This window comes from Heterocephalus glaber, unplaced genomic scaffold (genome assembly GCF_053883595.1).
Source record: "Heterocephalus glaber isolate CG9 unplaced genomic scaffold, H.glaber_assembly_v1.0 deba00001472, whole genome shotgun sequence".
NCBI classification, from domain to species: Eukaryota; Metazoa; Chordata; class Mammalia; order Rodentia; family Bathyergidae; genus Heterocephalus; species Heterocephalus glaber.
Window position 1 is genome coordinate 96,059,254 of NW_028258315.1, and position 27,517 is coordinate 96,086,770.

At 42.2% G+C, this 27,517-nt stretch overlaps 1 protein-coding gene across 9 annotated transcripts in view; it reads left to right on the plus strand.

Moving 5' to 3' along the window:
* Positions 1-27,517, plus strand: part of Ptprg (protein tyrosine phosphatase receptor type G) — a 674,743-nt gene that overhangs the window by 365,256 nt on the left and 281,970 nt on the right. For all 9 annotated transcript variants that reach the window (XM_087181616.1, XM_087181619.1, XM_087181612.1 and 6 more), the window contains one exon: positions 24,242-24,421. In XM_087181616.1, the coding sequence (XP_087037742.1) occupies positions 24,242-24,421 (180 nt within the window). The remainder of the gene's footprint in view (positions 1-24,241; positions 24,422-27,517) is intronic.

The window sequence follows — 27,517 nt, forward strand, 5'->3', positions numbered from 1 at the left end:
AAACTGACACGATGTCTTTAAGCAAAGGTGGAGTTCTGTGGGAAAAGGCAGGAGTGTGGATCACGTTCAAAGCTGGCCCGGGCATCCAGCTTGGACTTGGGGAAGGAGCCCAGTTTTAGGAAGGTCCTGGGATCTGCACCCTGTCGCCCAAAGTCTGACTCCCTTAGATGGGTGGTTCCGCTGTGCTGCAGTCCCGTTCTGCAGAGGGAGCGTCTGTCGTCATGTCCAGAGCTTTTCCTCTGTAAGCATAAGCCTCAGTGTAACTAACTGTGTGTTCCGATTTCAGGTCCCCCATAGAGACAGTATTATGGGGCTTCTTTGGACTGAGATTGTCGGGGTTAATTCAGCCACCACACTGCAGAAACTGAGCTATTAAAGAGGGTCACCAGATTTTGGGAGTCCCCCATCTTCAGACAGACGGGTCCTCTGCAGGGTGTGTATGGATGGTCGAAGTGATGAGTGGAAAGAAGGGTGTGCTTACAGTGCAGCCTGTCACCAAAGACACTGGACATCCTACCGGCATGCAGGACGGTCATGGCCACATGCATTTTGATTTTGTTCTTAAAATACCTTCATCAACTGTGTGTTTACCACTATCAGATATAACATCTACAGTGTCGGTGCCTGTGTCTGCCCATAGAAGAGACCGTCCCAGAACATTAGAGCTCATTGTTTTTGCATCTGTGCTATCCTCACCCTCATCTTCCATGTAAAGGCTTTTGTTCTTGATTTTCCCAGTGCCTGGAATCCCCTCCCTCATCTCTCTGTGTCCATCAAGAGGCCCTATGTTGCCTAGCGCTGAGAAGGCTGAGGCAGGAGGACTTTTTGTTTGAAGCCAGCCTGGGTTACACAGGGAGTTCAAGGCTGGCCTAGACTACGTAGTGAGACCCTGTCTCAGGAACAACAAAATAATAAAGATATATTGTGAAGTATCCTGGCTATTTTTACTGCAGTTTGAATAATTTTATTTTTTTAGGCCAGGTTTTGCTATGCAGTCTGGCTGCTCTGAACTCACTATGTAGCCTACCTAGGCTGGCCTTAAACTTGCAGATCCTCCTGCCTCAGCCTCCTAAGTGATGGGGTTACAGGTGTGCACCACCATGTCTGGCTTTTAATTATTTCTTTTTCCTCCCAGAAATTGAAGTTTTCCAAGTTTGTGCTTTTTTGCTTGAGTAGTGTCTCTCTCCCCATCTACAGCTCAGGCCCCAAAGGGTTTCTTGCTTTGTTCACATTGGCTTTCGTCGCTTGGTGCGCACTGGGAGCCTGAGCGTCTGTCTGCTGGGTGATTGTCTGGCTGGCATTTGTCTCCCAGAGTGTGACACAGCCTCTTCTTTTTCATCATGAAAACCGAACCCGTTGTTAGGTCATCTGTATCAGAGTGATAGATTCCCTGTTTGTGTAGCGAGCTCCGCAAATGTGGCAGTCTGTAATGTGCATAATATAATCATTTAGCTTGGGGCTTGTTTTTCTGCACCATTTGGCCAAGCCATAAACCTAAGTCATGAAGTCTACTCTGGAGACTTGAGTCTTACTAAAGCAGATCAATGGGATCTGTCTCGGGAAGAAGAAATTAATACACTGCTTGACAGCTGCCAAAAGTCATTGTCTTTGCTTCCCAAGTGGAGGACTAATCATCCAGATATGACAGAGGTGGCTTTTTGATGACCAAGTTATGCAGTTTTGCCTTCCTTTCTTTTGTAAGAGAGGATGAGCTAGTGTTAGGTGTGTTGATTCTGGTGGTAAGAGGTTTACAGCTTTACAGAGGGACTCGGGAGGATCCTGCATTCTGCATAGCGTCCCCTATGCTGCAGTACTCCAGCTTCTCAAATCCTGCAGGTAAAGGCAGTTTGGTGATGGCAGGGATGGAAACTTACAGAGACTTGGCCAATCCCAGATGCTTTGCTTTTCAGCTGTGTTATCTTAGGCAAATTACGTATCTCATTAGCCCGCATTCTTTGTTGGTAAATTAGGGATAGCAATATATTGTCAGAGTAGGGATCTAGTAAGGATTCGCTAGGCTGATTTGTATTGGTTGGAGAACTATCATCCCCATCTGTCATCCCACTGCCTTCCGCTCTCCAGGACACCCTTCAGAGGTGGCCCCAGTGTTACCCGGAAGGAGGTCAGAAAGGAGGAACAGGTACCCATAGCCACAAACATGATCTTGGGCAGAAGAAGCTTAGATGAACATACGTTCATGTTTAGTCATCGCTTAGAATTTAGGTCTTCCTGCCGTCTCCATACTGTACCTTTAGGGGTTGGGTATCCTGAAGAGGTAGTAGGTGCACGATTCCTATCAGCTGTGGGAATAACTTTGTCATTGTGTTATCTGGGCATCTTCATGTGTGGGATCAAAGAAATAGAGCAGAATTAAACCTTTCATTCTCCTCTTGCTGCTTAGATCAGGTTGATTTCTGTACTCTGGGGTAATTGAAGCCTACTTCTTTATTTAGTTCCCTGTATAAGAAAGATCAGGCACATTGTTCCTTCAGGGTTTTGTGGCCTTGTTCTGTTGGATCTGCATACTACATTAAAAAGTAAAAACAGACTCCACAAATCCAACCTTGTTTGAAAAATCTTGATTTCTTCTCTGGGTCACTTTCCTGAGTTTCAACTACTACTCCAGCTGTGGGAGGCTGGCTTCTTTCTAGTTCTCAGAGTGGACCAGCGCCACCACCTGGGGATTTAGTATAAATGCACATCTCTGAGGGCCTTAGCTACTCAAAAGCTCAAGATGTATTGTTGGGCAGGGTGCGGTGGGGTGGCCTAGAATTCCCGCAGGAAGCTGGAAAACTGAGGCAGGAGGATCTCTAGTTGGAGTCCAACCTGGGCAACCAGGCAAGATCCTGTCTCCAAATAAAATATCAAAAGTGATGGGGATGTAGTTCAGTGGTCGAATCTCCCGAGGTTGAGTCCCCAGTAACTTACACACAGTTATACACACACAAACGCACATTTCCACACCCAGCCCCGATGTGTGGGAGTGAGAAACTCCGTCCGTGGTGGGGCAGCAGTCTCCATGAAGCCCTCTAGAAGATTCCCAGGCACCACTCGTGTGTGCTGCAGGTCTCCCCAGTCTGTGCCCTGCCCTGTCTGCCTTCTCCTGGGTTCTCTCCCTGAGTGAAATTACCTGGTTGGAGCCTAGAGCAGTTTTTGTCTGGGGATGTAGGGATTTGGGGGTTGTATTGCATGGTGTGGATTTGCATTGTGCCTCAGTAGATCTCACACCAAAGCTCCTTTAAGTCCTTTAAGTTCCTCTAAGCCGAGCAGAAGTACATGGTGAGAGGGACCTGTCTCCAAGAGTGTCCTTAACCTCTGGGAGGCTGTTGATAGCTCAAGACATGCTCGTGAGCGCAGCCTGTCTGAAAAGGACGCATTGATTTCATCCCTTACGGCATGAGGAGATCACATTTTCCTAAGGAAAAGCATGGATTTAGACTAGGAGGTCCCTCGTTGCAAAATCTTCGCTTTGCTCCCACAGGTGCCTGAGTTCTGTGAGTGTCTGTAATCTCTGAGCACAGCTCTTCTCATCTGTCAGATGGGTGGAATACGCCCTGGTTCACAGAAACAGGGCCTGCCAAACGGTGTGGAGAAAGAAGCGTCTCCTCTGCTTTAGAGGTTCATTTTCATATCCACAATTAAATGCATCGGGCTGTCCTGAGCAAATGTGTACTTGAAGAAGGATAGTTTAAAATGGGAACTTGTTCAGTTAATTAATAAGCCGTATGTTTAGTCCCACAGAATCATCTGTGTGTTCTATACAATAGATCTTGTCAGTAATATTTTCAGTGAGTGGTTTGTGAAGCTTTGTTTGTGCCAGGCAGTGTCCTAGAAGGCCGGACACTGCAGGGGCCGTTTTGACAAGATCCTGCTTTTCTGGTGCTCGGAGTACTCTTCCAAGGTGAAGAGGAGACGGGGTTAGGCGTGTGAATGATCAGATATTGGAATTCCGTCTGTTCTTTCAGAGAGTGTTCTCTACAGAGCCTTAGTTGCTCATTTAATGCACCTGGGGAACATATAAGCAGTTGGAAAAGAAACAGCATTTGTCCAAGTAGAATTGCAGTGTCTCCTGGAGCTCGGTTGGAAGGCCAAAGCTGTGCTGGCAAGGCTGTCATCTTCTCAGGAATGCAGGCCTGGGTCGATGGGCTGAGACTTCAGTTTTTTCCTATCATCATCCCTCATGTGGTTTGGAAACTTTCCCAAAGATGTTGGCAGAATGTCTTTGAAATATAAACCGTGACTTAGGTTCAGGTTAACTGGCAGTCTTCAGGGAGGTAGGCAGAAGTGGAGTGGAAATGCCATGGCAAAGGAGGGTTTCTTGGGAGGCTCACTGCTCTGTGCCCACTCCTGGACAGCACTGCACAGTCGTCTTTATTTATTGTGGGTTATGAGTTGCCGACCTGCCCCCACTGCTGGCCCTACAAAATGTTCTTTTGAGATCAAAGCCTCTCTAGCCAACACTGTTGAATTCCAAGTCACCCAGCTGCCCTTCTCTGGAAGGAAGAGCAATATGACCTGTTCTGGGTTTCTCCAGGCGCCTATAAAGCCAATAATTCTCCATTCATGTGAATCTGCTCTTGTCTATTGCCAAAGCCCCTTTTCCCAGTCTTTATTATCGCCTCTTTGTCCGTCTTTGTTGTGTCATGCCTTTACACACGTGGCCCAGCCTGAGCTTCTGCTTTGTTCTCTACTTCTTTAAAGCCTTTTTGATGAGCTGCTGGGTAGGTCCAACCCACACTATTGTCAATTGATCACCTATCGTCTCGTTGACCTGCAATTTTAGAAGGAAAGCAGTATAGATTAGGGCCTTGTGAATTGTTCCGCCTTTAAAAAGAATTTGATGAAAATGAAAGAATTCTGTAGTTAGTAAAGAATCAAGAATAATAACTATGTTAAGTGAAAGCCATTGGAATAGGCTGATTAATAAAGAGAGAAGGTGCAAGCTATTTAAGTGGGTTCTGCTAAAGTACCTGCAGAAGTAGTTCTGGGTGTGCTCAGTCACTCAGTCCTCTTCCTGCACGTATTTATCATGGTCCTACTTGTTCTCATATCTGGTAATCTTGATGTTCGCACTAATAACAGCTAACAGTTAGCCCCTGGTATGTTCTCTGCAAGGCACTGTTTAACCCATTTGACTCCATGCAGTGCTGTGGGTTAATACACTGATCAACCCCATTTTACAGACAAGAAAACCAAGGCACAGAGAATTGAAGTGACTTTCCTAGGATCACGTATATATCAGGTGGCGGTTGTGGGATTCATGGCCTTCAGCGCTGTGTTTGCATGGCATCTTTCTTTACTGAACTGATCTGGTTGAATCAGATCCATGCAGTTTTATTTTCCAAGGAAACCTGTCTTCCATGACAAAAATAAAGTCTTTCTTCTCACACCATGTGCATTACCACAGGATCCAAATGAAGAGTTCAAGGGAAGGGGATTTAACCGTAGTTACTGCACCTCACCTTGACACTGGGCTCACCTGACACCCTGTCTTCCTGCTGACACTTAACATGTGGTATTTGGTTATCAGGTTCAATGTGGCAGCACCTTGCATGCTTAACTTCCTGCTGGTGGGTTCTCTTGATGCCATGGAATATGTCAGAGCCAGTGGAGCATTGCAAGTTAATTACTTGTGTGCACAGCAGGCAGTGGGGGAAACGGGCAGCTACCAGCAGTTGGGCACCAGCCTTTCCCAGAGTCACCTGGGATTGGGCGGGTTCTGCGTCCTCTTGGTGAGAGGGAAACATGGGGTGGGCAGAAGGCTGAGTTCGGGGCTGTATCCCAGGGGAGTGTGAGGAATGTTGCTGGACCATGAAGAGACTGTCGTGTAAGCCAGGGTGTGGTGCTGTGCAACAGTCTTCTGAGTGTGTTGGGTGACAGAGGCTGTCCATGCACACTGCCACTTCCATTCCCTATGGAATGAAAGTGTCATATGGCAGCATTTGTTACAGGATCAGGCCCAGTGACTTAGCTTTCATTCATTAGTTTGTTACTGCCTCAAGACTCACTGGGTACGCAGCATGTCCCAACACTTTCGCTATTCACCGTGGCCCATGGGGAACGTAACAGACTGGTGGTTGTAAAGTTACCGCCACTGCATGGTGGAAATTGAAGATTCGACGTGGTTCATCATTGGTGTGGCAGGCGCTTTGCTTTACTTAAGTCGTGTGTGTCTTGTGAAGGCCACTTTAGGGAGGCCCGTGACCGATGACCTCTCCTAGCCATCTCTTGGGAGGGCCACAAAAGTTAGAGTTGAGCTGGTGGGCAGTAGGGGTTGTCATGAGCCACACAAGATGGAACCTTTTCAAGTGATTCGGTGGATTTGTGATCCCAAAGGAAAGGAGTACAGTTTTCTGACGCTCGTGACAGAACACACAGATATGCGATGAAGGCTCAGGGAAGACTTCCTTGAGGAAGTGCGGCTTCTGTTGCAGCGTGGCATGTGCCGTGCAGTGTCGGCCGGATGAGATCACACACAAGGCTTGTCAAGGAGTCGCAGGGCTGACTTGTCCCCATATTACGGTACTGAGATGGGTCTCTCAGTGCATCTTCTGGTTTTGGTTGATTTTTCGTGTGAATAGTAGAGGCTTTTTAAGGAACCAGGGAGAGTGGAGTGTTAAAAACCTCCATTACAAAAATTTTGTTATTGCTCATTTTATCAGCAAGACCTTCAATTTATCTCAGCCTTTTCAGTTCCCAAATCTTTCTGCTTGTCAGAAGTGGTAAGAAATATTAACCCACCTCAGGAATGGTCTCAAGCCTCATTTCAAATGTGAGTAATGCATCAAAACTCGAAGTCTTACATTAGCTGCATTTTAGATGTCTAAATCCATTCCCTTTCTGGGAAGGGGAGGTATATAGTTAAAAGCAGAAAAGGGCTGATGACATCATAATTTATAATCATGGCCTTCTAATCAGAAATGAGTGACAGTCTTCCAGATTTAGTGCACATAACTGCCGCTGAACACACATTATAAATTTGACTAACTCCAGCAGGTGCTTTTCTTGTTTGTTCAGATGGCCATCCCTATCTGACTACTGGGTTAAAAAACACTTTTTAAAGTGGAATAGTCCAAGATACCAGATGTTTTTAAACAAGGATGAATGGATGTGTATGTATACAAAATGTTGTATGTGTTTTTGTCCATAAGTAGGTATTTCTGCATACACATATGGCTTTTAAATGTTCTCTATTGAGCATGGGAAACAAGCATTTTAAATAATAAAAAAATACGTGTAAACTTTAGACGTAATCTCTTGGAGTTTCACGTAGATGCAGAAGTGGGCAGTGTATATGTTCAAATATTAAAGCATTCCTCATTGGAAATTGAGTTAGAAGGAGGAAAACGTTTTCACAATAATGTTTTTCCTTGAAATAATTGCTCTAGACATGAAGCAGAATGGTTGATGCTTTTTGGATCATAAGCAGATACTATATTGGCTAAGAAAGTGGTCTGAACCTTTGAGTGTAAAAAATTGTACCTTATGAAATATTTGTAGAGTGGTGAATTTATGGATATATAACTTCATAGTCTGTTTTTATAATTAAATGGTCATTGCCTCCATATTTCAGAGCTATGCTATATTCAATCACATGAGTGTACCCTCTCCTTCTTGAGCAGGCAGTATGTCATTCCCCCTTTGGCATAAGAATGAAGACACGAACCCTATCTACCAATAACCGTTCCTTTACTGAATTGGATTTTCATAGGTTCTTCGATTCCCACATGTGGATGCGCTGGATATAAATGTGAAAATTGTTGAAGCTTTAGTACATATTGTGAGAATTCTCCCCCAGAGATTTGTGTTTCATTTGAGTGCAGATGGCCTTATGTGAGAGAGTGCTTTTCCATTGTTCCTGATCCCCTTGGTTTCTTAGTGATGTGGTTGATCCAAGGATGGTAAAATCAAGGTGCTGCCAGTCTTGGGTTGTCTTTCAGTTGTTCACTGAAGTCTGTTAAATATTACTTTCTTTGGGTGTTAAATGGGGTGTTGGGAAAGGAATGCTGAGTGAAGATGATCATGGTGGTACTTTCTGGGATTGATGGTGCCACTACAGGGATCACAGGGGGAAAATATATGTGGAAACAGTCCACCTTAAGGAACTCTCGTAGGGTGATTTTCCTCACCCCTCACCTTTGTTTAAACCCTAAGTTCTTTGAGACATGGTGTCTACACTCGGCAAATGTTATTGAAAAGATGCAGTCATGTAAAATTAAGAGCACAAACTTGAGCTTTATCCTCGCTGCATTTGTATTCCCACTTGGTGAGAGGTAATGACTCTGTGCACCAGTTTGTATGCCTGTATAAGTAAGTGTAAGCCTGTATTTGAGACAGGACAGAGTGAGGAATAACATGAAACAACTGCCTGGCTAATGGGATGCCTCATTCCTGGGAGGCAGCAATAGTCACAGCAAGAGTGGCAGTCTATGCACAACAATGTGTTTTCCATTAGGGCAGAAAACCTCTTCTCTCAGGCATGTTCTGGGGTGTCCTGGGAACTGATTTTAATAAATACGAGGTTTGAAAAATACTTTGAATGAGTTACCTCCATTAATGAATGTAGAATAGGAGTAGTAAAGAATAACTATTTTGCAAATGAATTAATTCTTCATAAGGACTTTAATTGAATACATGTAAAAATAAAAACTGAATTTTGAGAAAAATTATCATATAAGAAATACAAAAATGGAGGAGACATTGTTCAGAGGGTCAGGAGTTGAGCATGGCAGTTTACTAGAGTGATCAGGGTGTGGTGATGGGGAAATGAAGGGAAAAGGTAAGGTGAGTCTGGGTTTAGCCAGCTGCACTGTTTAGGTGTTTTGTTTGCTTGTTTTTGCTATTTTCTTTTGTTTTGAAACAGGGTCTTACTATCCAGTTCAGGCTGGCCTTGAACTCAAGTGTTGGGATCACAGGTGCGTGCCGCCATGTCTGGCTGCTGCACCTTTTAGAAGAGTTTTTTGGTTGGTTGGTTGGTGCCCCATCTACCACGACAGTTGAAACTGTGTGTGCTGTTTTCCTTCCACCCTGTTCTTTGTGGGTCCTGGTGTGCACGTGTGGCCATCGGGCGCTTAGCGTGTGGCACCTCACCCTCCGTACGGCCGACCTGGGGAGCAAAGCACCCGGCCTCACCCCTCAGGTGTGCCTCTATCAGAATGGGGAGCAGAGATGCAGCACCTATAGCTTCCCCTTGGACAGCTGAGCTGGGTGGATGGTACAAATGCGTGTGGCTTCTCTGTCACAGCGGAACTCATTGGCGTGGAATGGGCAAGGTGGTTTCTGAAATGTGTACATTTAAAATGAGTTGGAGGCAATTCTGAGTTACATTTTGAGGCAGAACTATCATCACCCATAGATAGATTCCCATCCTCTTTTTTAGCAGAGATAATAGTTCATTTGACTTCTGTCATAAATATTCTTAAGCAGGATAATGAAATGCCACTTGTGGGCACGTGAGATATGTCTTCTGAGTATTTGTGCTTACAATGCAAGTTAATGTGATTCACCACCATCTAGGGTACTGGGGTGGTTTTTTGGATGATATTGAGAAGCTCTATCTTCTGAAGGAAAAGGAAACATGCTCCTTTGTCATCTTCCGACTTCTATCTGTGTAGTGTGAAGATGACTGTCCTTATGGAGCTTTCCTTTCTTCCTTGTTTTGATAATCGCCACAGAAATGCAGAGAACAGGAAATGTCTGATGAGGCCTGAAAAATGGAATTGGCTCTTCAAAGCTGGTGTTACGTTTGCTGCTTCGGGAAGCTGCCTGAATGTTGGAGATGGTGTCTATGGGAGCATCATAGCCTCGTTGCCCTCCGTCTGAGAGAGGCAGACCTGTCTTACAAAAGGTGCAGGCCTGATGTGTTGAGCCCCAAGGTGGACAGGGTCACAGGCGCTTTGAGGCCCACTGCATAGACAGCCGAGGAGCGGCTGAGTGGGTTTCTCTTGGTTCCTGCAATGTGCTTCTCTCGGGATCTTACTCAGACAGAGGGGGACAGTCCTTGCGGGATCTCTCCTAAAAGACATTTCAAATTAAACAGTAAGTACAAGATGGAGTGCTGCTTAATCCCACAATGATTTGGAGGGCTGTTTATGGGACCTTGCTCAGCAAGCCTGGTGTTAAGAACCTGCTGGGTTTTTTTTTAAAACTCTGCTCCTTGTCAATTTTTTTCCTATTGTTTTTCTGAGTTAGATGTTTTGGGAGGGAAGTAGGTAGAAAATTTAATGCTAATAAATGAAAACAGCCCCTCCCACTTACACACTTCAGAGTTCTAAATTTCCCCTCAAGAAGTAGTCCTGCCGGTGAGTACGGAGCTGCCCAGAGAATGAGAGCTGATTACAGCATGTTTCCTCTCTTTGTCCAGCCTCTTGTGAAAATGGTTATTTTATATTAAGGCTTTGTCTGCATTAGCAGTTTTATCTGCAAGGAAAGGACTTCTAATTTGCTAATTAGAGCACTTGTTTTTAAAAAGCAGGATCCAACTGTTTTGGAAATCACTGAACATTTTCTCTGGGATCTGAGCTCTTGAACTGTAGAATTCCAACAAAGTCCATCAATATGGTGGACAGGAATTGACATATGCTTGCCTCATACTGTGTTTAGTTCTAGAATCTGGAAGGAAAAGTGTATGTGCTGTCTCCTGCTTTTCCAACTTCACTTTCCCATTAATCGAGTTTTTTATGCATCCTGCCAAACAAGATTGTTCATTGCAGTGTCATAAATGATTCATTTCTGTTTCCTCCTTTGCCTCATTTTCTTCTTCATTTCAGACATGTAGGAACTGAGCATGACGCTGCCGCACCATGCTGCCTCCTAGAAGCTACCCCATTTTCTTTTCATTTCTGCCGGTAGCAAGTGTTCACTCGGTTACCTACTATGATGTCTGGCTGCTGTCTTCTTTAAGCTGCCTTGATACTGTGTTGAAGTATTTTAAAATTCTTTATTACCTTGTCTAGGATAGGCCTTCTTAGTACAATGATCTGTGGTTTTAATTAATTTTAGCTGATACAGTGTTTCCACAGATGCAGTTGCTAACTTGCTTCCTTTTTGAATCTTATATACACACACATGGGTTTTGTTTTGTTTTGTTTGTACCGGGGATCGAACTCGGGTCCTTGCGCTTTCGAGGCAGGCGGGGGAACCACTGAGCTAAATCCCCGGCCCTGCACACACGTGGTTTTATTGAAACATTATTTTTGAGTACTTTGGTAAAATATTCTTTTCTAATCATGAAGGGCCATGGTCAGAGGGAGCAGTAGGGCATGTCCTAATCTGGGACATTGTCTGAGCTGGAATTGAAATTGAAATTGATGTCTAGGTTTGGCTAACATCAGATCTACCCAGGTGCACTTACCAATTAGAATAGGACTGTCGTGGGACGTGGAGGGGGAGTCTGGAGCCTTCTGTCTGAATCTTAGTCTCACTTCCACTACTTGCTTAATGGTGCGATCTCAAAACCAAATAACTTGGTCTTTCTAGGCTATAGTTTCTCCATTCATACATTGGGCATAGTATTGTTGGGAACAAGTAAGATAACTTGCGGACCTAGGTCTGTTCCAGTGATCGGTGCGTGTTGCCTGTCAGTGAGGGATGGATGGGGATGTTAAAAGCTGTTCATCAGGACAGAGGTCTTGGAAAGGTTATTTAACCATCTGCCTCTCACTTACATGGCTCCTCTGTAAGACAAGGATAATGCACTGGTCTTTACAGCTTACAGGTTTGAGATTATGTGAGATGTCTCTTGTAAAGCACTTAGCAGAAATGTCTAATACGAGGTTGTATTCAGTATCAGCTCTTAGTACTGCTGTTGGCTATTTTCATTGTTCCTGAAACACACTTTCCTTGACCTTTGCCTTGGAGATACTGATACAGGAGCTAGAAAATATGTGCTCTGTTTTTAGTAAAGTTCCTAGCTGTGTAATGTGTGTTCACCATGTGGAAAACTTTCACCACACCGTCCCCGGCGGTGGGCACCGGGCTGCCACCTCTTGCCACTTGAATCCTGGCCTGAACGCATGTTTCACTTACAAAGAAAATTCCGGGTATTTTTCTGTAGGATGCTTTCTTTTAGTAGTAGCTGCTTTCTTTGCCATCTGTAAGGAGATACATTAACCCTTCTGAAACTCTGGCAAATGAATTTGTTTCTTCTCTGTCAGTGGTCATTTTATCTCTAAAAGTGTAGTAATGATTACTAAGGCTTGTGGAGATTTTCATCAAACATTTTATGTTGATGGCAATTTTAGATAGTGAAAACCAAGATATCCCATTATGTCATGCAACCCTTAGGTTGGTATCCAGTGGCCATTCTGTCATGGGTTGATCTATGAAGGTGAGGATATTAAAGTATGTAGAGCTGTGTTCTGGTGTTTCACAAGGGAAGTCCCCTGTTACTCTTTGCTGTAGAACCCTGCAGTGCGTTGAAACCACGGGTAGATTTTTCAAGTGCAGCTGGCACGGGTACCTGGATTTCAGCAAGAGCTTTGACAAAATACCTCGTGTATTCTGTGTTGAGGAGACATGAGGATTCATAACAGATTGAAAAATCCTTCCCAGGGAATTCTGGATAATGCACCACTGTAATGATGGAGAGGTATGTCTTTGGCCCTAGCCTTTTGAGCATTTTTATCAAATAGGAGTTGGATTTATTAAATTTGCGAGTGGTATGTAGCCAGGAGGCATGGGTCAGAAATTGGATGACAAAATCAGGATCTCCCGAGTTCCCGAGAGGTCAGGATGATGAGTGCAAATTAGATATAATAGAAGAGAGAAGCAACAAGAAGCACAGCATAATGGAAAAGTTGCAGAGTTTAGTTCAGATAACAGCTTCAGCACTTCCACCGATAGTGAGTAAGTCTCAGTTATCTATTTGTAGTCATCTGTATATTAGTAATTCACAGAGTTTCAGATGGAGTAAAGTCTGAAACATCAGTGAGGTCCATATTGACTTCACAAACACACGAACTCTTCTTACAGTTGTCTCATTTTAGGGTTAACATAGAGTGTCTGCTTATTAGGTGGATCTGACTGAACAGACAGAACAGTATTGGACAGTGCCAGCTCCATTTTAAATTTCTATGCACTTAAAAAAATTAACTGTTGAAGAAGTAATATATTTATATAGTATAGTGTTTACAGATCATAAAAAAAATAAGCAGTGAAAAATTGCCCCTTCTATTTCTGTTTCCTTTTTTAGTGTCATAGTGTTTTAAATGTGCTTGTAGAGATGTTTGATATATGGGCAAATAAGTATTTACGGTCATTTACTTTCTCATCCTGTTTTTTTGTATTTCTCTCTCTTTGGTAGTGCTGAAAATTGAACATAGAGCTTTAGTGCTTTACCACTGAGCTATATCCCCAGCCCTACTTTCTCAAGCTTGGGGGTCTTAAAGTCTTCTTTCCCTCCCCTCTTCTCCTCCTCCCCTCCCTTCCTCCTCTGCTCCCCTCTCTTCCTTCTTCCCTGCCCTCTCTTTCCCCTTCCCTCCCCTTTCTGTTCACTACCAGATTGTTCCATTATATTGAGTTGCCATAATTTAGTTAACTAAATATTTGAGAATGTGTATATTTATCTTGTTTCCAATCTTGGATATTACTGATGATTGTATCATAACCAACCTTAACTTTATAAAAATGCAATTTTAATTTTAATAATTACTACCAGTTTTTCTCCCCTAAGGGTTGTATCAGTCTATAGGTATTGATAAATAAAAGTACTTATTTGGGGGCTGGGGATTTAGCTCAGTGGTTCCGGTGCCTGACTTGCAAGTGCAGGGTCCACAGTTCGATCCCTAGTACCAAAAAAAAAAGTACTTATTTGGTTATATCATTGATAACTGTAATCAAATGTGTTGATGTTTGCAAATTTAGTAATTAAAAATCTTACCTATTAATTTTAATTTGTCATTATTCCTGAGGTAGAGCAACTTTTCCTACATTAAGAGGGCATTTCTCTTTCCAGTTTTTTGTTATTCTTTTTCAGTTGTTCATGTCCTTTGCCCATGTCCTTTTATACAGGGCTTAGAATTTATTGATTTCTAGAATATCTTGCAGTACCAAAAAATGTATTTAATTTTATCGGTCTTTTCTGTCAGAATTTAGAAAATATATAGGAATGCCTTCCATGCTCCATATTTTTCCATGATCGCTTCTTGAATTTTAATGGGTTTTAATTATTTAAATTTCAATCCATTTAGAATTTACCCTGTAATAGATAGACCTATTTTAAACCATTGTATAGTGTTATATACTAAACATAATTTTCATAGCAAGTTCCTTCTGAGTAACATTTACATTAATTCTAGTTTTCATGTTATAAATAATGTTAAAATCTCATATGTCTTCATATATATTTATGTTTTTAAATTGCTGGGAAGAGGGGTGCATACACGCACATATTACATATATTAACATTTCTGCAGATAAAGTAGCATTTCGTGATGTAGGTGGGCAAAGGAAATAGCATAAGTTTCAGAGAGTAGATGTTTTGTCTTTTCTGTCTCTTTTACAATTCACTTCTGCTGTTACAATATGAAAGTGCCCATATGCAATGTGTAAATCAATGGACATTGCTATTTCTAGTAAAACTTGATTTACAGAAGCAAGTTGCAGGCCAAATTTGGCAAATAGCCCATTGTTTGCACACCCCTGGTTAAGAACATAATTTGGATCCATAGATGTGGCATTGATTTTTGATCTGTCCCTTCCTGTGTGAGGACAAATTTCCTAACTTTTGAGCCTCTGTTTCTTTATCTGTAAAATGAAGCAGCTAATACATACTTAACACAGGTTGTTAAAAAGTATCTAAGAAGATAAACTGGAAGTTTTCTTCACAGTGAATATAGTGAATATTCTCCAGATGGTTGAAGCATGGCTCCTGTTGTTCTACTGATATGTGCTCTTAAATGGCACAATTGCTACCACATCTAGGACTGGGATTCCAAAATATTTCACTAACCAAGATAAATTGTATTTTCACGTAGTATTTTTGCTTCCTGAAGTTTCATTTTGCCTCAGACTCCAATATCTGTAACATTTGAAAGTTTGATGTTTTGTTCATGATAGATGTCTTCACACTCACTTTCAATTTTAAAACATCATAAGATACTATTTATTTTGATAACTTAAGTTTTGGGGAGTGCCTCAGCCCCAGCCCTGCCAAATAGGTATGTGTTTAAAAATGCTCCAGTCTCTCACAGCTGGAGCGTATTTTCTTGTGGGACAAAAGAGAAATGAGGAGGAGGCACAAGATAGAGCGTGGCTGGACTGCAATTTAACTTTTTTATTTTTATTTTTCCAGAACTGGGAATCTAGATTCCTCGGGGCCTTGTGCTTGCCAGACAGGCATGGTACCGCTGGACTACTTCCCTGGCCCTGGGTGCAGTTTTTTGCACTGTCAGGCAAAGTTCCTCCGAGTAGCTGGGTTTTGTAATAATTCTTTCTGCTAAATCTTTCTAATTGTTTTCTAGATCCCATTTTTTGGAAATTACTTAAAATGTACAGGTGTTGAAACAGGAACAAGCACAAGAGGCAGCCAGCTATTCAGTGTGACAAAGAGACTCAGTCCATTGAGTTGTTCTGGCTTTGCCTCATAACGTGACGCTTTATGTCTAGATATTTCCCCAGATAGCGTTTAATAGTTAATGTATTTTAGATCATACATTTCTTTTTTTATAGCTGTCACAGGAAGGGTGTTAACACGTTGTCTACAAAGTGTTTCCTTGTCCCATATCCCATCCACACCGGGCCCGGCCCTCAGCTGTCAAGTGAGTGCCTCAGAAAACTGTTTTTAATTTCTTTTTCCCTTCCTCTCATCCCCTAGGTTCGTGGTTCAATACTAGCCCTCCCTAACAGCAGGGTCCCAAATTCTGTGTCTAGAGATAATTTCCATTTTTCTCCTTGTATTGGAATTTCTCATGAGGCAGAGCAACTTACATTATACAAATCATCGTGCGTAGGATGCTGATAGTACAGAAGCGATGTGGAAAAGTCCTGCCCTACAGAGGTAGGGGAGTCCAGCTAGGTTTCAGCCAGACCCTAGCTATTGGGTTTGCTTTGATTTTTGGGATGCAGCAGTGGCCTCTCAGAATAATTCATGGTCACCTCAGCAAGTCCTCCCCCATTACTACCTTGAGCTCTGGTGGTCTCAGCCTCAGGGAGAGGCAACCATTCCTCTGAAGTCCTTTATGGATTCTTATCCCGTGACCCCTGTTACCAGAGGAAAAATTCACAGCAAGAGCCTTCAGAGCTTATTTCCTTTGCTTTTGTCTAAATAAGATCTTTAACCCCTTCCCTAAGCTTATCCTTCCCTGACAGAGAAAGTGGACAGAAAGAGGCGAGGGAAGGGGGCAGAATCAGGAGATGTTATCCTTATATATTCCACCCTGCATTCATCCCGATGTGTATCTTTGTAATTTGACGTTTCCATCTAAGTGATGAATGTGGAAAGCATTGAATAATTTAATTCTTGGCCTTCTTAAAGAGACATTCTGCTTATATCCTATTTTGTTAGTTACCAATAGCAGAAAGTCTACTCGCGTGTGTTGGAATACAAAGGCACTTGAGCAGAAAAGCCCAGGGATACAATTCAAATTTAAATGAGGGTTGGGTAGGCCCCCCTCTTTCTTTTCCCCTCTTTTCCTTCTTTTGCACTTGCCAGCCGTGGCCTCCTGGTTATTCTCTTCAGCTGCAGGTCAGTCCCTGCCCTTCCTTCTTCAGCCACATTCCTAGGAGGAGCAGATTCTTCCCCAGCTCTGAGCAAAAGTACCAGGCCTCTGTGGTTTAGGGCACTTGCTGCCCTGACCCATCCTCTGTAAGGGAAGATGGCTTTCTGCTAATTGCTGGGTCATGGTCTTAGATGTGGTTCCTGAGCAGAGTATACGTGGCCATGTTTGTTGGGCATTGAGCATACGCCGAGAACTGTTGGACGCCTTCTCGGGATGACTTAGTCCTCATCACTGAGGTCCCTGTGAGAAGGGTGTGTGATGTGGTACGCAGGTCGGCTGGGCACCATCAACAGATGTCCTAGGCCAGGTGTCACTGGGAGTTCGCCTGCTGAATCTGCAGCTCTGGAGACTTTTAGAGGTGATCTGATAGAACCTTGTAACTTGCCTGTAGTTTCAACTCAGGAATGGGACGAGCACGTGGGTGTGACGTGGGTGTCCTCCCCTGCCCCTCTGTGCCCTTGGCAGCACTGCTGATGGACATTGTCTTGTGGATGAGTAATCATATACCTGGGGGTCCTTGGGGTCTAACGTGCTTTGTGAGTTGCACACATGCTTTACTACCCTAACCACCTGCCCGCCGTGCAGTTTCACGATCAGTCAGCTCCTGCAGACCCTTTAGGTCTGTGCCCCAGACCTCAGGCCTCCCAGGTGGAGTCATCTTTGTGACTCTCATTTCTCAGCACAGCAAAGTGGACTCCAGAGAGGCTGTCACTGTTAGGATTAGACTCTGGGACTCAGAACTGTGTGACTAGGAAAGGCCCAAAGCGTGGTGCGGATTAGTAGGCAAAGAAGCTAGCTGTGAATTCCTGCTCACAGATGGAAAAGCTTAGCTTTGACACAGCATGCAAACTCTGTGTGACTTGCAGGTTACAGATCCACGTGTGCACGAGGACCGGACCCACTAGCAGTACCCCAAGGGCCCAGAGGCAAGTCACAACACACCTCGTCTTTGTGTCCTTCCCTTTCCTGGTTCAGCTCTGGGGAGTTGTTTCAGGGTAGGTAGTACTGAAATTTGATAGGCCTATTTGAAATTTTACCTGAAATTAGTTTTATCATCCAGCTCTAAAATTGGCACTCTGAGAAATGAGACAAATAATAGTTGGTAGTAAAAAATGAATAAAGTAATTCTCCTTTTTCTGGTGCTATTATTTCTGATATTCTGGTTAGTTATGTATAATTTGCTTAAAGCATGCCATTGGTGTAAAGTGAGAGCATGAAGTTTTTACACCTAAAATTTAAGAATGAAAAAATGTAAGGAGATTTCATTATCTGGAAGATAACTGTACATTTTCTTAACTGGCCTAAAATACAGTATTCCTAACAAAGCCAAACAACTTCATTATATATTAATAAAGTAAAAACAATGGAGAGCACCCTGCTTTTTAACTTTTTTTTTTCTTGTGTAGAACAAAAAAGGCACAAAGGTGATTAAGTTGCCAGTACTAGAATTTGCAAAGGAATTGTAAGCTGAATCCCATAAAGTTTTTAAACTAAAAAATAGAATAAGTTAAAGATGTACATTAGACACAGGGAAAACATTAATTTTAATACTATGAAAAAATGAAAACACATAATTTTGGATTCTTGCTGTTGGTTAAAAGTAGGCCCCAAGATGCAGAGTAATCCTAGATCCAGGTAATACTTCTAATAAAAGTTCCTTGAGGGGGTGTTCATAAACAGATTTGGCTACAAATAGCACATAACATGTATATGAGTTTTGTTTTTAATTAGATTTAGACAGAATTCATGATTTTTAATGGCTTTTCATTAGTAGAAACCATTATTTGACTCTGTTGTGGTAAAATAAATTCAAGGTACATGCTTATTTTTAGCAAAATACCTCTTATGTATTTTAAGAAAGTATTGTTTTAATAGCAATCATAGGTATTTAAAATTTCTCACTTTTAGACAAAGTAGGATTTATATGCTCTGCAGTACAGCCTTTCTTTTTCTGTGGTTGTTTATGAATAGAGAACTCCATTGAAGTGAGACAGTTTACTTAAATCGCGCGAAGTATTGTGGCTGATTGTTATATTTATTGTTGTCTAGATTTTTAAGTACTGTTTCATGTTAGGGGTGAGGGTGGACCTGGGCAAAATAAAGATGCTTCTCTCGGATTTTTATTAGAACAAAATAACTAATATTCTTTAAATTTGATACATCTCAAGAAAGTTTGTTGAGCTAAATCTGCCTTCAAAAGAAAAACTGAATACTCAAATAACAAATTGGCTCTCAGACATGAACTGGAATTTACAGTTATTTGCCATTATTTCATATGTGGAATTCTGTCGGCCTTAAACAGACCAGTTGGAATTAATCTGCAGGTGTGTGAGTTATTCTCCCTACTGTAGAAATATGTCTTCCTGATGCTAGTCTACTGAATTGTCACGTCGCAAAATGAGAAAAAATATGGTGACTTGTTAATGGCACACTGGGGAGGAAAAGAGGGTTATTTTAAGGCACGAATGAGCCATAAATTAAGCTAATAATGTTGTTTCTTAACTACAACTTTTAAAGGTGAATTCCTCCGTCTTCCTCTGTTGTCAGTTTTGTATAACCTTAAGTAATGAAATATCACCCGCAAGCCCGTTCTTCTTCTCTTCAGCCCTGCCCTTGGCCCTCCCTCTACAGCCTGTAAGTCAGCCTCATTTTCCTCATCCCCCACACCATGGACCTGCTCCCAGATGTTTACCAGCAAATCTAATTAAGTCTGGATATTAAATTTCACCCACTAACCTAACTTAGACTTTATTTAGCTTCTGTGCAATTTCCATGAATATTTCTTTATTTTGTTGGCAGACTGATCACAAAAGAAAGACGTGTTGACCCAGATCAAATAGGAAACCAGTGACTATTAATTGAACTCAGAACCATTCAGAACTAATGAATTTTCCCATTAATTCCCATTTCTGCGTTTACCAATCATTTAGAACAATACGTTGTGTTGCCTGTCAGGACTCCTTTGGCTTCTCTGGTCTGTGGCAGGGTTTTAACATTTCCTTGTTTATTTGTAGCTTTTCCATACTTGAAGGGTGGTGCTCAAGCATTGTATGGAATGTTCCTCAATTTGAATTTGTCTGAGAGATTGCCCATGATTAGGGCAGGGTCGTGGAGTTTTGGAAGGAGCACCACACAGGCGAGGTCCGCTTCTCACTGCCTCCCATCAGGATGTCCTTGGGACCCTCGTTACATCACGGTGCTGCTGACCTTCTTTGCTGGGTCTAGGTGGCGTTTGTGTGTCTTCACTGCCATTCTGAAAACTCTTCCACTGTATAAAGACACCCCATTATGGAGTCTTTCTCCACCTGAAGTTATTATTATCTTTTTCTGTGTAATTGTTTGCAAGCAGGTCACTAAATCCAGCCAAAGGTGGAGGTAAGCCCCATTTCTCAGAGGAGTCACCTTTTTAAAAAAATTCTTACTCTCTGCCCAGCTGGGGAAAACCTGCCCAGTAAACTCTGTTCTTTAGGAAGTGATGCCACACAGTTGCTGCCTCTGCAAGTCCTGTCCTAGAAGAGCTGAGGCCTCTGCTCTGTCCACGCACAACATGGTCTGCATGCCTGCTGCATGCTTTGTAGCCCAACAACAAAGGCAATAATCATAGCAGCTAGCACATATAAAGCTTTTATTGTGTGATTTATTTGCAAGTACTTACCAAGGATCATCTCTTCTCATCCCCCCAACTTCACTTTGCTGCAGACACCTCACTGTACAGACGAGCCGCAGGCAGCTTAGTTTGATCAAGGAAAGCGGGGCAGCCCTGTGGCTGGTCCTGAGCAGATGCTGAGCCAGTATTTAAATGGATACCATCATGGGTTGATCAATAAGACTTAATTTCCTCCTTGGTTGACCTTCTTTGATCAATCTGTTAAAGCATCCAAGATATAAGACAGGTCTGAAACATCATCATGTTTCACACGAGTCACAGAAAGTAAAGTTCTGTTACACCTTGACTTAAAATACCACAGTCACCCTTGGCCAGCTTGTTAAATTTGCACACAGATGCTTTCATGCACATCATGTGTTTGGGGCATAACTTAGCATGTCACAGTTGAGACTAATTTAATGCATTAATGGAGAAAAGGAGTATTTACTTCTGAAATTGGCATCCTGACTCTCGAGACTAAGGAAGTGAAGAAGAAATAGTAAGGAGTTTGCAGACAGTTTTGCGCAATTAAAACTAAGTCGTGACAGAGAACACACTGTAGTATCACTGGAAGATAGAATTCTGCCTCTCTTGGATTTCACCTCCACTTTGTTTGCCCCAAAACATGTGTCTTAAGGACTTACTACATGGAGACTCCTGTGCTAACATGACGTAGAAGGAACCTCTTCTCAGAGTTACCCACCACTGGGGAAGGCAGATATTTAGGAGTAAACAATAAATTACACTAATGACGGTGAGAATCAAAAGAAACCAAGAAGCCAGAGCTGGGACAGCACAAACACCTGGACATCCCGGACAAAGGGACATTTACCCTGAGATCTGAACTTTAGTCTGAGGTTTCAGGGGTATTTGTTACATTAATTAAAAAGGAAAACAATTTTTCATCTCAGGTTGAATGAGAAGCACTGTTTAGATTCCCTTGGTGTTAATAGGTTGGCAGGATGACTCCATCCGCATCTCATTTCTGCAAGACTCTTAAATGAATGCCGTGGTTTCCCCCGCCTCCCCTTTGTCCTTTCGAGACTGTCGTCTTGTGTATGAGGCTGTGATGTCAGAGTCAGCTTCCAAACCCTAGGAAGGGGCTGCTGATGGGCATGTGTGCTTCTCATTCTGAGGAAGAGTCCGTAAGAGGGGACTGCAGAGCAAGTGCCTTTTCTTCTTGTTTCGTACGGGTCATGTCAGACCTAAAGAGGAAAGCGTGTTGCTCACTGTGTTTTCTTTCTCCAAGCTAGGTTTAGATTGACTACAGTCCTTATTTAGTGTCATGGTTTTTACTTAGACGCATTTATTCAAAGTTCTGAAAAACAGAGCATTCAATACCATGAAACTCTGTGCAACTTCAAATGATTAATGATATAATTCTGAGTCCTTTATAAAGTGTCTGAACACCACAGAGATTTATACAGTGTGGAGTGGCAACAGTGCTTCGATGTGAAAATAGGTAATCAATAGCTGCAAGCTTGGAAAAAGCGTTCTGTTTCCTCCACTAATGACATATAGGGGGTTTTGCAAGGCAAGGGTGTCTGGAGCATGCTGCACTCCCAGGAAGAATTAATTTAAAATCTGAAATGGAAGATCAGTTTCAATTAAAATTACACTTGAATGTGTATTGGGTAGAAATGTGAAAGCAAGCATACAGTCAGCTTAAATCTTCAAATTGTTACCAGGGAAGAAATGAATCCTACTTGTATAAACCCTGATTATATTTTTATAGAATGCTAAATTATATCACCCACATCTAGAAAGTTACGAACATTAATTATCAATGGCAAATACTTTTCTGTCCCTGCAGAGTATTTATTATTATTATTGATAGTAGGATAATTATCAGTCTGTATTTTCACAAATGCTGGCTTGTATTTATTATTTCTTTGGAGTCATACATGTTGAACTCATTTTACCATGTCCCACACCATTTCTTCCCATTGAGTGTGGCTTTATTGTGTAGTAAATTCCCAGAACACATTTTATACACACACAAACATATGTGATATTAAAACATTAGTTTCCATATTTTGCACATAGAAACCCAATTACAGCTAACCAAAATTCACATTTTGGTCAGACATCGAATATATCAAAAAGCATTTCATTCAGTTTTACAATATATTCTTTTGGCATCTGGAAGAAAATTTCAACTGTGGACAGAATAATTGGAGCCATTTGTTATGTCCCTTCCTCTTTTCTCAAATATGTAAACATAAGGTGGAAATAATGTTTGACTGCAGTATGTGCAGATTCACATCCTGTCCCGTTGTGACTCATCACATTCCCAGGAAATTTGTGTAAGAGGTGAAACAAAATGAATAAAAAACCTTGCCACTTCCTAGTTCAGGTGGATTCCTCCTGTAAAGAAAGGGTGATATTAACTTTTTTGAAAGCACTCTGGCACTTGGAAAGGCCTTAAAAGTTCCCCAAGTTTGCCAGACCTTCACCATCTGTCAACATCTTTGTGATAGTCTGTTTTTATCTTTTTGTTTCAGTTGATAATTAAGGAAAATGTCCCAGACATTAGAGCAGGTCTTAAGTATTTGTCAGGTAGCGGGAATAGGAATCATTTTCCCCCAGTACTGGGGACTGAGCCCAGGATCTTCACACTGAGCTGCATCCCCACTCATTTTTTTATTTTTTATTTTGAGACAGGGTTTCACTACAGTTGGGATTCTCCTGCCTCAGCCTACCAGTGTGGTGGGATTATAGGTGTGCACCAGTGAACTCTGCCATAAATCACTTTTAAAGAGCAGTATAGATCGCTCTTGCATACCTGAACCATCTGTCACCAACCCTGAAATGGTTCTCTGTGATGATTTCCCTTTTCTCATGGTGCCGCTGTTTATAACAACTATGAGCAGCACCTGCTTGAGGGCATAGGGCAGCTGCTGGAAGTGACAGCCTGGTGGATGGGCCTTCCCAGGGAGTGGTGGGGACTTAACGTCGCCTTTTCCCTGCGTCTTCCTTCATGCACGGCAGGGTCTACTAAACTCACTGTAGCTGTTCATCTTTTTCTGTCTGATATTGGGAGATGTTTAAAGCTACAAAACCTGTAAGATATGTATATTTTCATATATACACGCACTAACCTTTCTTGACTGAAATGCCTATGTTTATCCTCTAAAAATTCATGCAGTTCAATTCAGACTCATGTATGACTAATTCTAAAAAAAGGGATTTTTTTTTGCTTTGGTACTAGGAATTGAACCCAGGGCCTTCACACTGAGCTACGTCCCTACCCCCTTTTAAAATTTTCTGTCTACTTATTTATTTAGAGATAGAGTTTTGCTAAGTCACTAAGTTGCAGAGGCTCAGCTTGAATGTTGAATGCTCCTGCTTCAGCCTCCCAGAATGCTGAGATTATAGGTATGAGTCACCACACTTAGCTTTGTATTGCTTTCAATTTAGTTTTTTTTTTCTTTTCCTGTTTACAGATTTCCTGTGAGCTAAGAAGCAAGTTATATTTAGGACATTGTTCACAATAGCAAAACTACTAAATTGATTAAGTCACTTTCTTGTGAATGAACGCTCTGATTATTTTAGGAAACTGAAAGTTTTTCAAAAATGTGAACAACTCTGACAGCCCTTCTGTGCAGCTCCCTGAATCCGATTAAAGATTAAGTTAGCAAACGTTTGATTGCAAATCAAGAGGCAAACCTATCTTAAGTAACGTTGCTTTTCTGAAACCTTGCCATGTCCGGCAGATGGCTCCAATCCATGGCTTTCAGTTCTGCGCTCAGTTTTCTGAAGTGAGGACATATTGGAGAATGGACTTCAGAACACGCGCCCCTTGGCATTCTGAATCTTGCCTGTTCCATCCCTGGCCTTGGAGCCTTGTGGATTGAAATGTTGTTTTCTTTAACAGGTGCCTATGGTCCTGAGCACTGGGTCACATCCAGTGTCAGCTGCGGAGGCCGTCACCAGTCGCCCATAGACATCTTAGACCACCAGGCCCGCGTCGGAGAGGAGTACCAGGAGCTGCAGCTGGATGGCTTTGACAGCGAGTCTTCTAACAAAACCTGGATGAAAAACACAGGGAAAACAGGTGGACTGGGTTCTTTACTTTTCAACATGGTCAACATGGAATATTTGTGGTGACTCTGGGCTCATCTTTACCCTGACCTGCTCCTTAAGTGAAGCACGTTGCCATTGGGAGCCTTAGGTGGCCTTTGGTTTAACAACCTGCTGGGTGGCTTTGGGCAGATTACTTAATAATTCTGTGTTTCAGTTTTTTAAAAGCATGCCTAGTAGATGGTAATGTAGTATCAACCTAGTCAGTTTGTGGTGACTCAGTGAGTTAATACATGCGAAGGACATAGAATGGACTTTCAGAAATCTAATCCAACATGGTGGCCACTAGCCATCTATGGTATGTGATGTAGTTGAAAATTACATAAGATCACAGTTCAGTCCATTGGTTGTGGTGGGCACATTTCTGAAGCTCACCAGCCACATACAGCTGGAAGCTACCGTTTTGAGTAGCACATATCTATCAGATAGCACTGTGCCCAGTGTGCCAATGGAAATTAAGCCCTTCTCTTCCTTGAGAGTTTGCTTTGTTAATATTTCTTAGTATTCAGAGTGAAGGTGAGCATCTCTTTGTGTTTCAGATCCATAATTTGATCTTTCCATTTCTTTTTCTTTATTCCCTTTGTTGTTTGCGGATTTCTGAATAGAGGGCTCCATCTCTTTACCATTGGTAATACCAAAGAGCTACTCCCCTGTTCATTACTGTGGTGCAGAGTTTAGTTTCTAGATTGTCCATGTCAGGAGATGCAAATGCCTTGCTGTGCTTCATTGTCCATTGAAGGTCAACACTGGACTTACTACTGCCTGGGATATGTGGATGCCTAGAGATGATTTTTACATCTTACAACCATTAAAATTAGTTTGCTCTTTCTTCTTCTCCTGCTCTCTAAATGAAGACTTTGTAGTGAAAGATGTCACTACAAGCCACTCTTAGCCATCTCTTCGGGAGCTTGCCTGCAGGAGCCCCCTTCCTGGGCTAAAATGATTTCACTTTCTGCCTTTGGTCCCCTACATGCTGTGAGTCACAGAGTTGCCTTTTCTTTGACCCTCACTGGCTGCATGTGCAGCTTTGGGGTTCCATTTTCTTCTCTAGACCATCATTTGTCTGAGAGGGTTCATGGCTGATTGCTCTGAGTTGGCCTGGCTTGTTCAGAGAATTGCTTCTCACTGATCTGCAGTGATTCCTCCTTGGGACTCTTTTTCACTGTGCTTTCCTAAGTAGTTCTCCTCCCCGTCTTACAGCAGTCTCCCTGTCCTAATCCTTGACTTCTCCTGCTCAGGAAGAACTTGTAGACTGGCATTGCTATGCTATTGTATGCACATTTTCACTCCTCAGCATAGATTTCATGCTTATGGTTTAAGTTCAGTTTCTGCCAGTGCAGGTATCTTGTGGGAAACTGCCACGGGGCGTTCCTCTAGGCCCTGGGTATAATCAGAGTGTGGAGTCGAGTGCCCTCTTAGCGCCCTGCCCTGGACATCTCAGAGGCAGTGCACTGGGCTCGCTGATGTGGTTTTCTAACTGCCTCGCACTGCTTGACGGCCTTCTGCGAAGGTAACACCCTCCAGCGACAGCTTTCAGCCTGGTATCACCAATGAGCAGTTTTAGTCCTGTGTAGGCTTCACTCCGTGTAAGCTGATTCATGACCTTGGCATTCCAGGAGCTGATTATCAATCTCTATCACTGCTGCCTTCCGGAGTCAGCCACGACTTGTTGGCTCTCTCTCAGTGCTTGGCCCTGACTTTAGAACACAGCTTGCCAGATTCGAACACATCTGCCTCAGAGATTTCAGAAGCACAGCATTTGGAGAAGCAGAAATTGATCCCCGGTACTTCTGAAACTGCTTCTTACTGTGAAATTCATGACATAATCCTGGATAGGCCCTTATCTCATAAATCCTCTGAGACGACTCTGTAGGAGGGGTTTTAACAAAGTGACAGCCAGTTGGTGATACGCAATTTGAAACAAGAACATGAAATTGTTTTCTTCGTTTCTTGAAAGCATGTCAACTTACAGTTTCGAAATTTGGGTGCAGAAATAAAACTTGTGGGTGGATTTTTTTTTTAAAGCTAAGATCTTTCATTCTGTGGATCTGAAGATGCTGCATGAATTCATAGATTTTTCCAGTATTTTAGAGAAAATAAATATTTGCTTTTTCTGCCTGCACATATCAGCGCAGGTTGCTATGTGGTTAAATTAGAGTGGGGTTGCTAATTTCCATAGTGAATCTTATTGATAGGCAACCTGGATTTTAGTTCTCTTTTTTTTATGTTTAATTTTTTTTTGGTACCGGGGACCGAACTCAGGTCCTTACACTTGTGAGGCAGGTGGCAGAACCACTGAGCTAAATCCCTGGCCCTTATTTCTTTTTAAAGCACAAATCTCATTGTGAATTTTGAAATATGGTATAATTGGAAAAAATTAGATAAAAAGATGTGATATCTCTCCATTATTTCTTACAACTCCATGAATTTACAATGATAAGAAGTTGTAAAAGTTAAATTTTTAAATAAAATTCATATGACATAAACCACATGGCTTAACTTTACAGCAAATATTAATTTTACATCTATCTTGTATACCTAAATGTATAAAAACCTTCTTTTTCTTACCTCATTAATTTTTAAGTGACATATATTTTTCTTTCCTAAAAGTATTTTCTTTAAACTTAAATTTCCAGAAAGTAAATCTGGGAGGGAGTATTTATTTTTTTTCTGATAGAAATTTACAAGTCACTTATCTGTAAAATAGAATCTGTCTTCTGAATGTTACAATATGAATGTTGAAAGTTAATATTTAAAGTGGCCTATCATACACAGACCGTAGCTTTCCAATAAATCGGCTGTGATGTCCAGATCTGTCACCCGCTCTGCACTGCTGTGTTGCCCCGGCGTGATCCATAGCATTGCGCAACTCTCCTCACCTCGCCCACTGCTGGCGAGATGTCTGAAATGTCTTTACCAGAAGGCGCCTTCGTTTCTTCCTGTGCAGTTATAACTGTCTATTGTGCTGGCTCTCGTTTCATTTCATCCAAAGCTCTTTCTCTTTATTTTCATCTTTACGAAGTGAAAGATAATGCATTCAATCAAGAACATTCCAAGATAATCTTGCTGT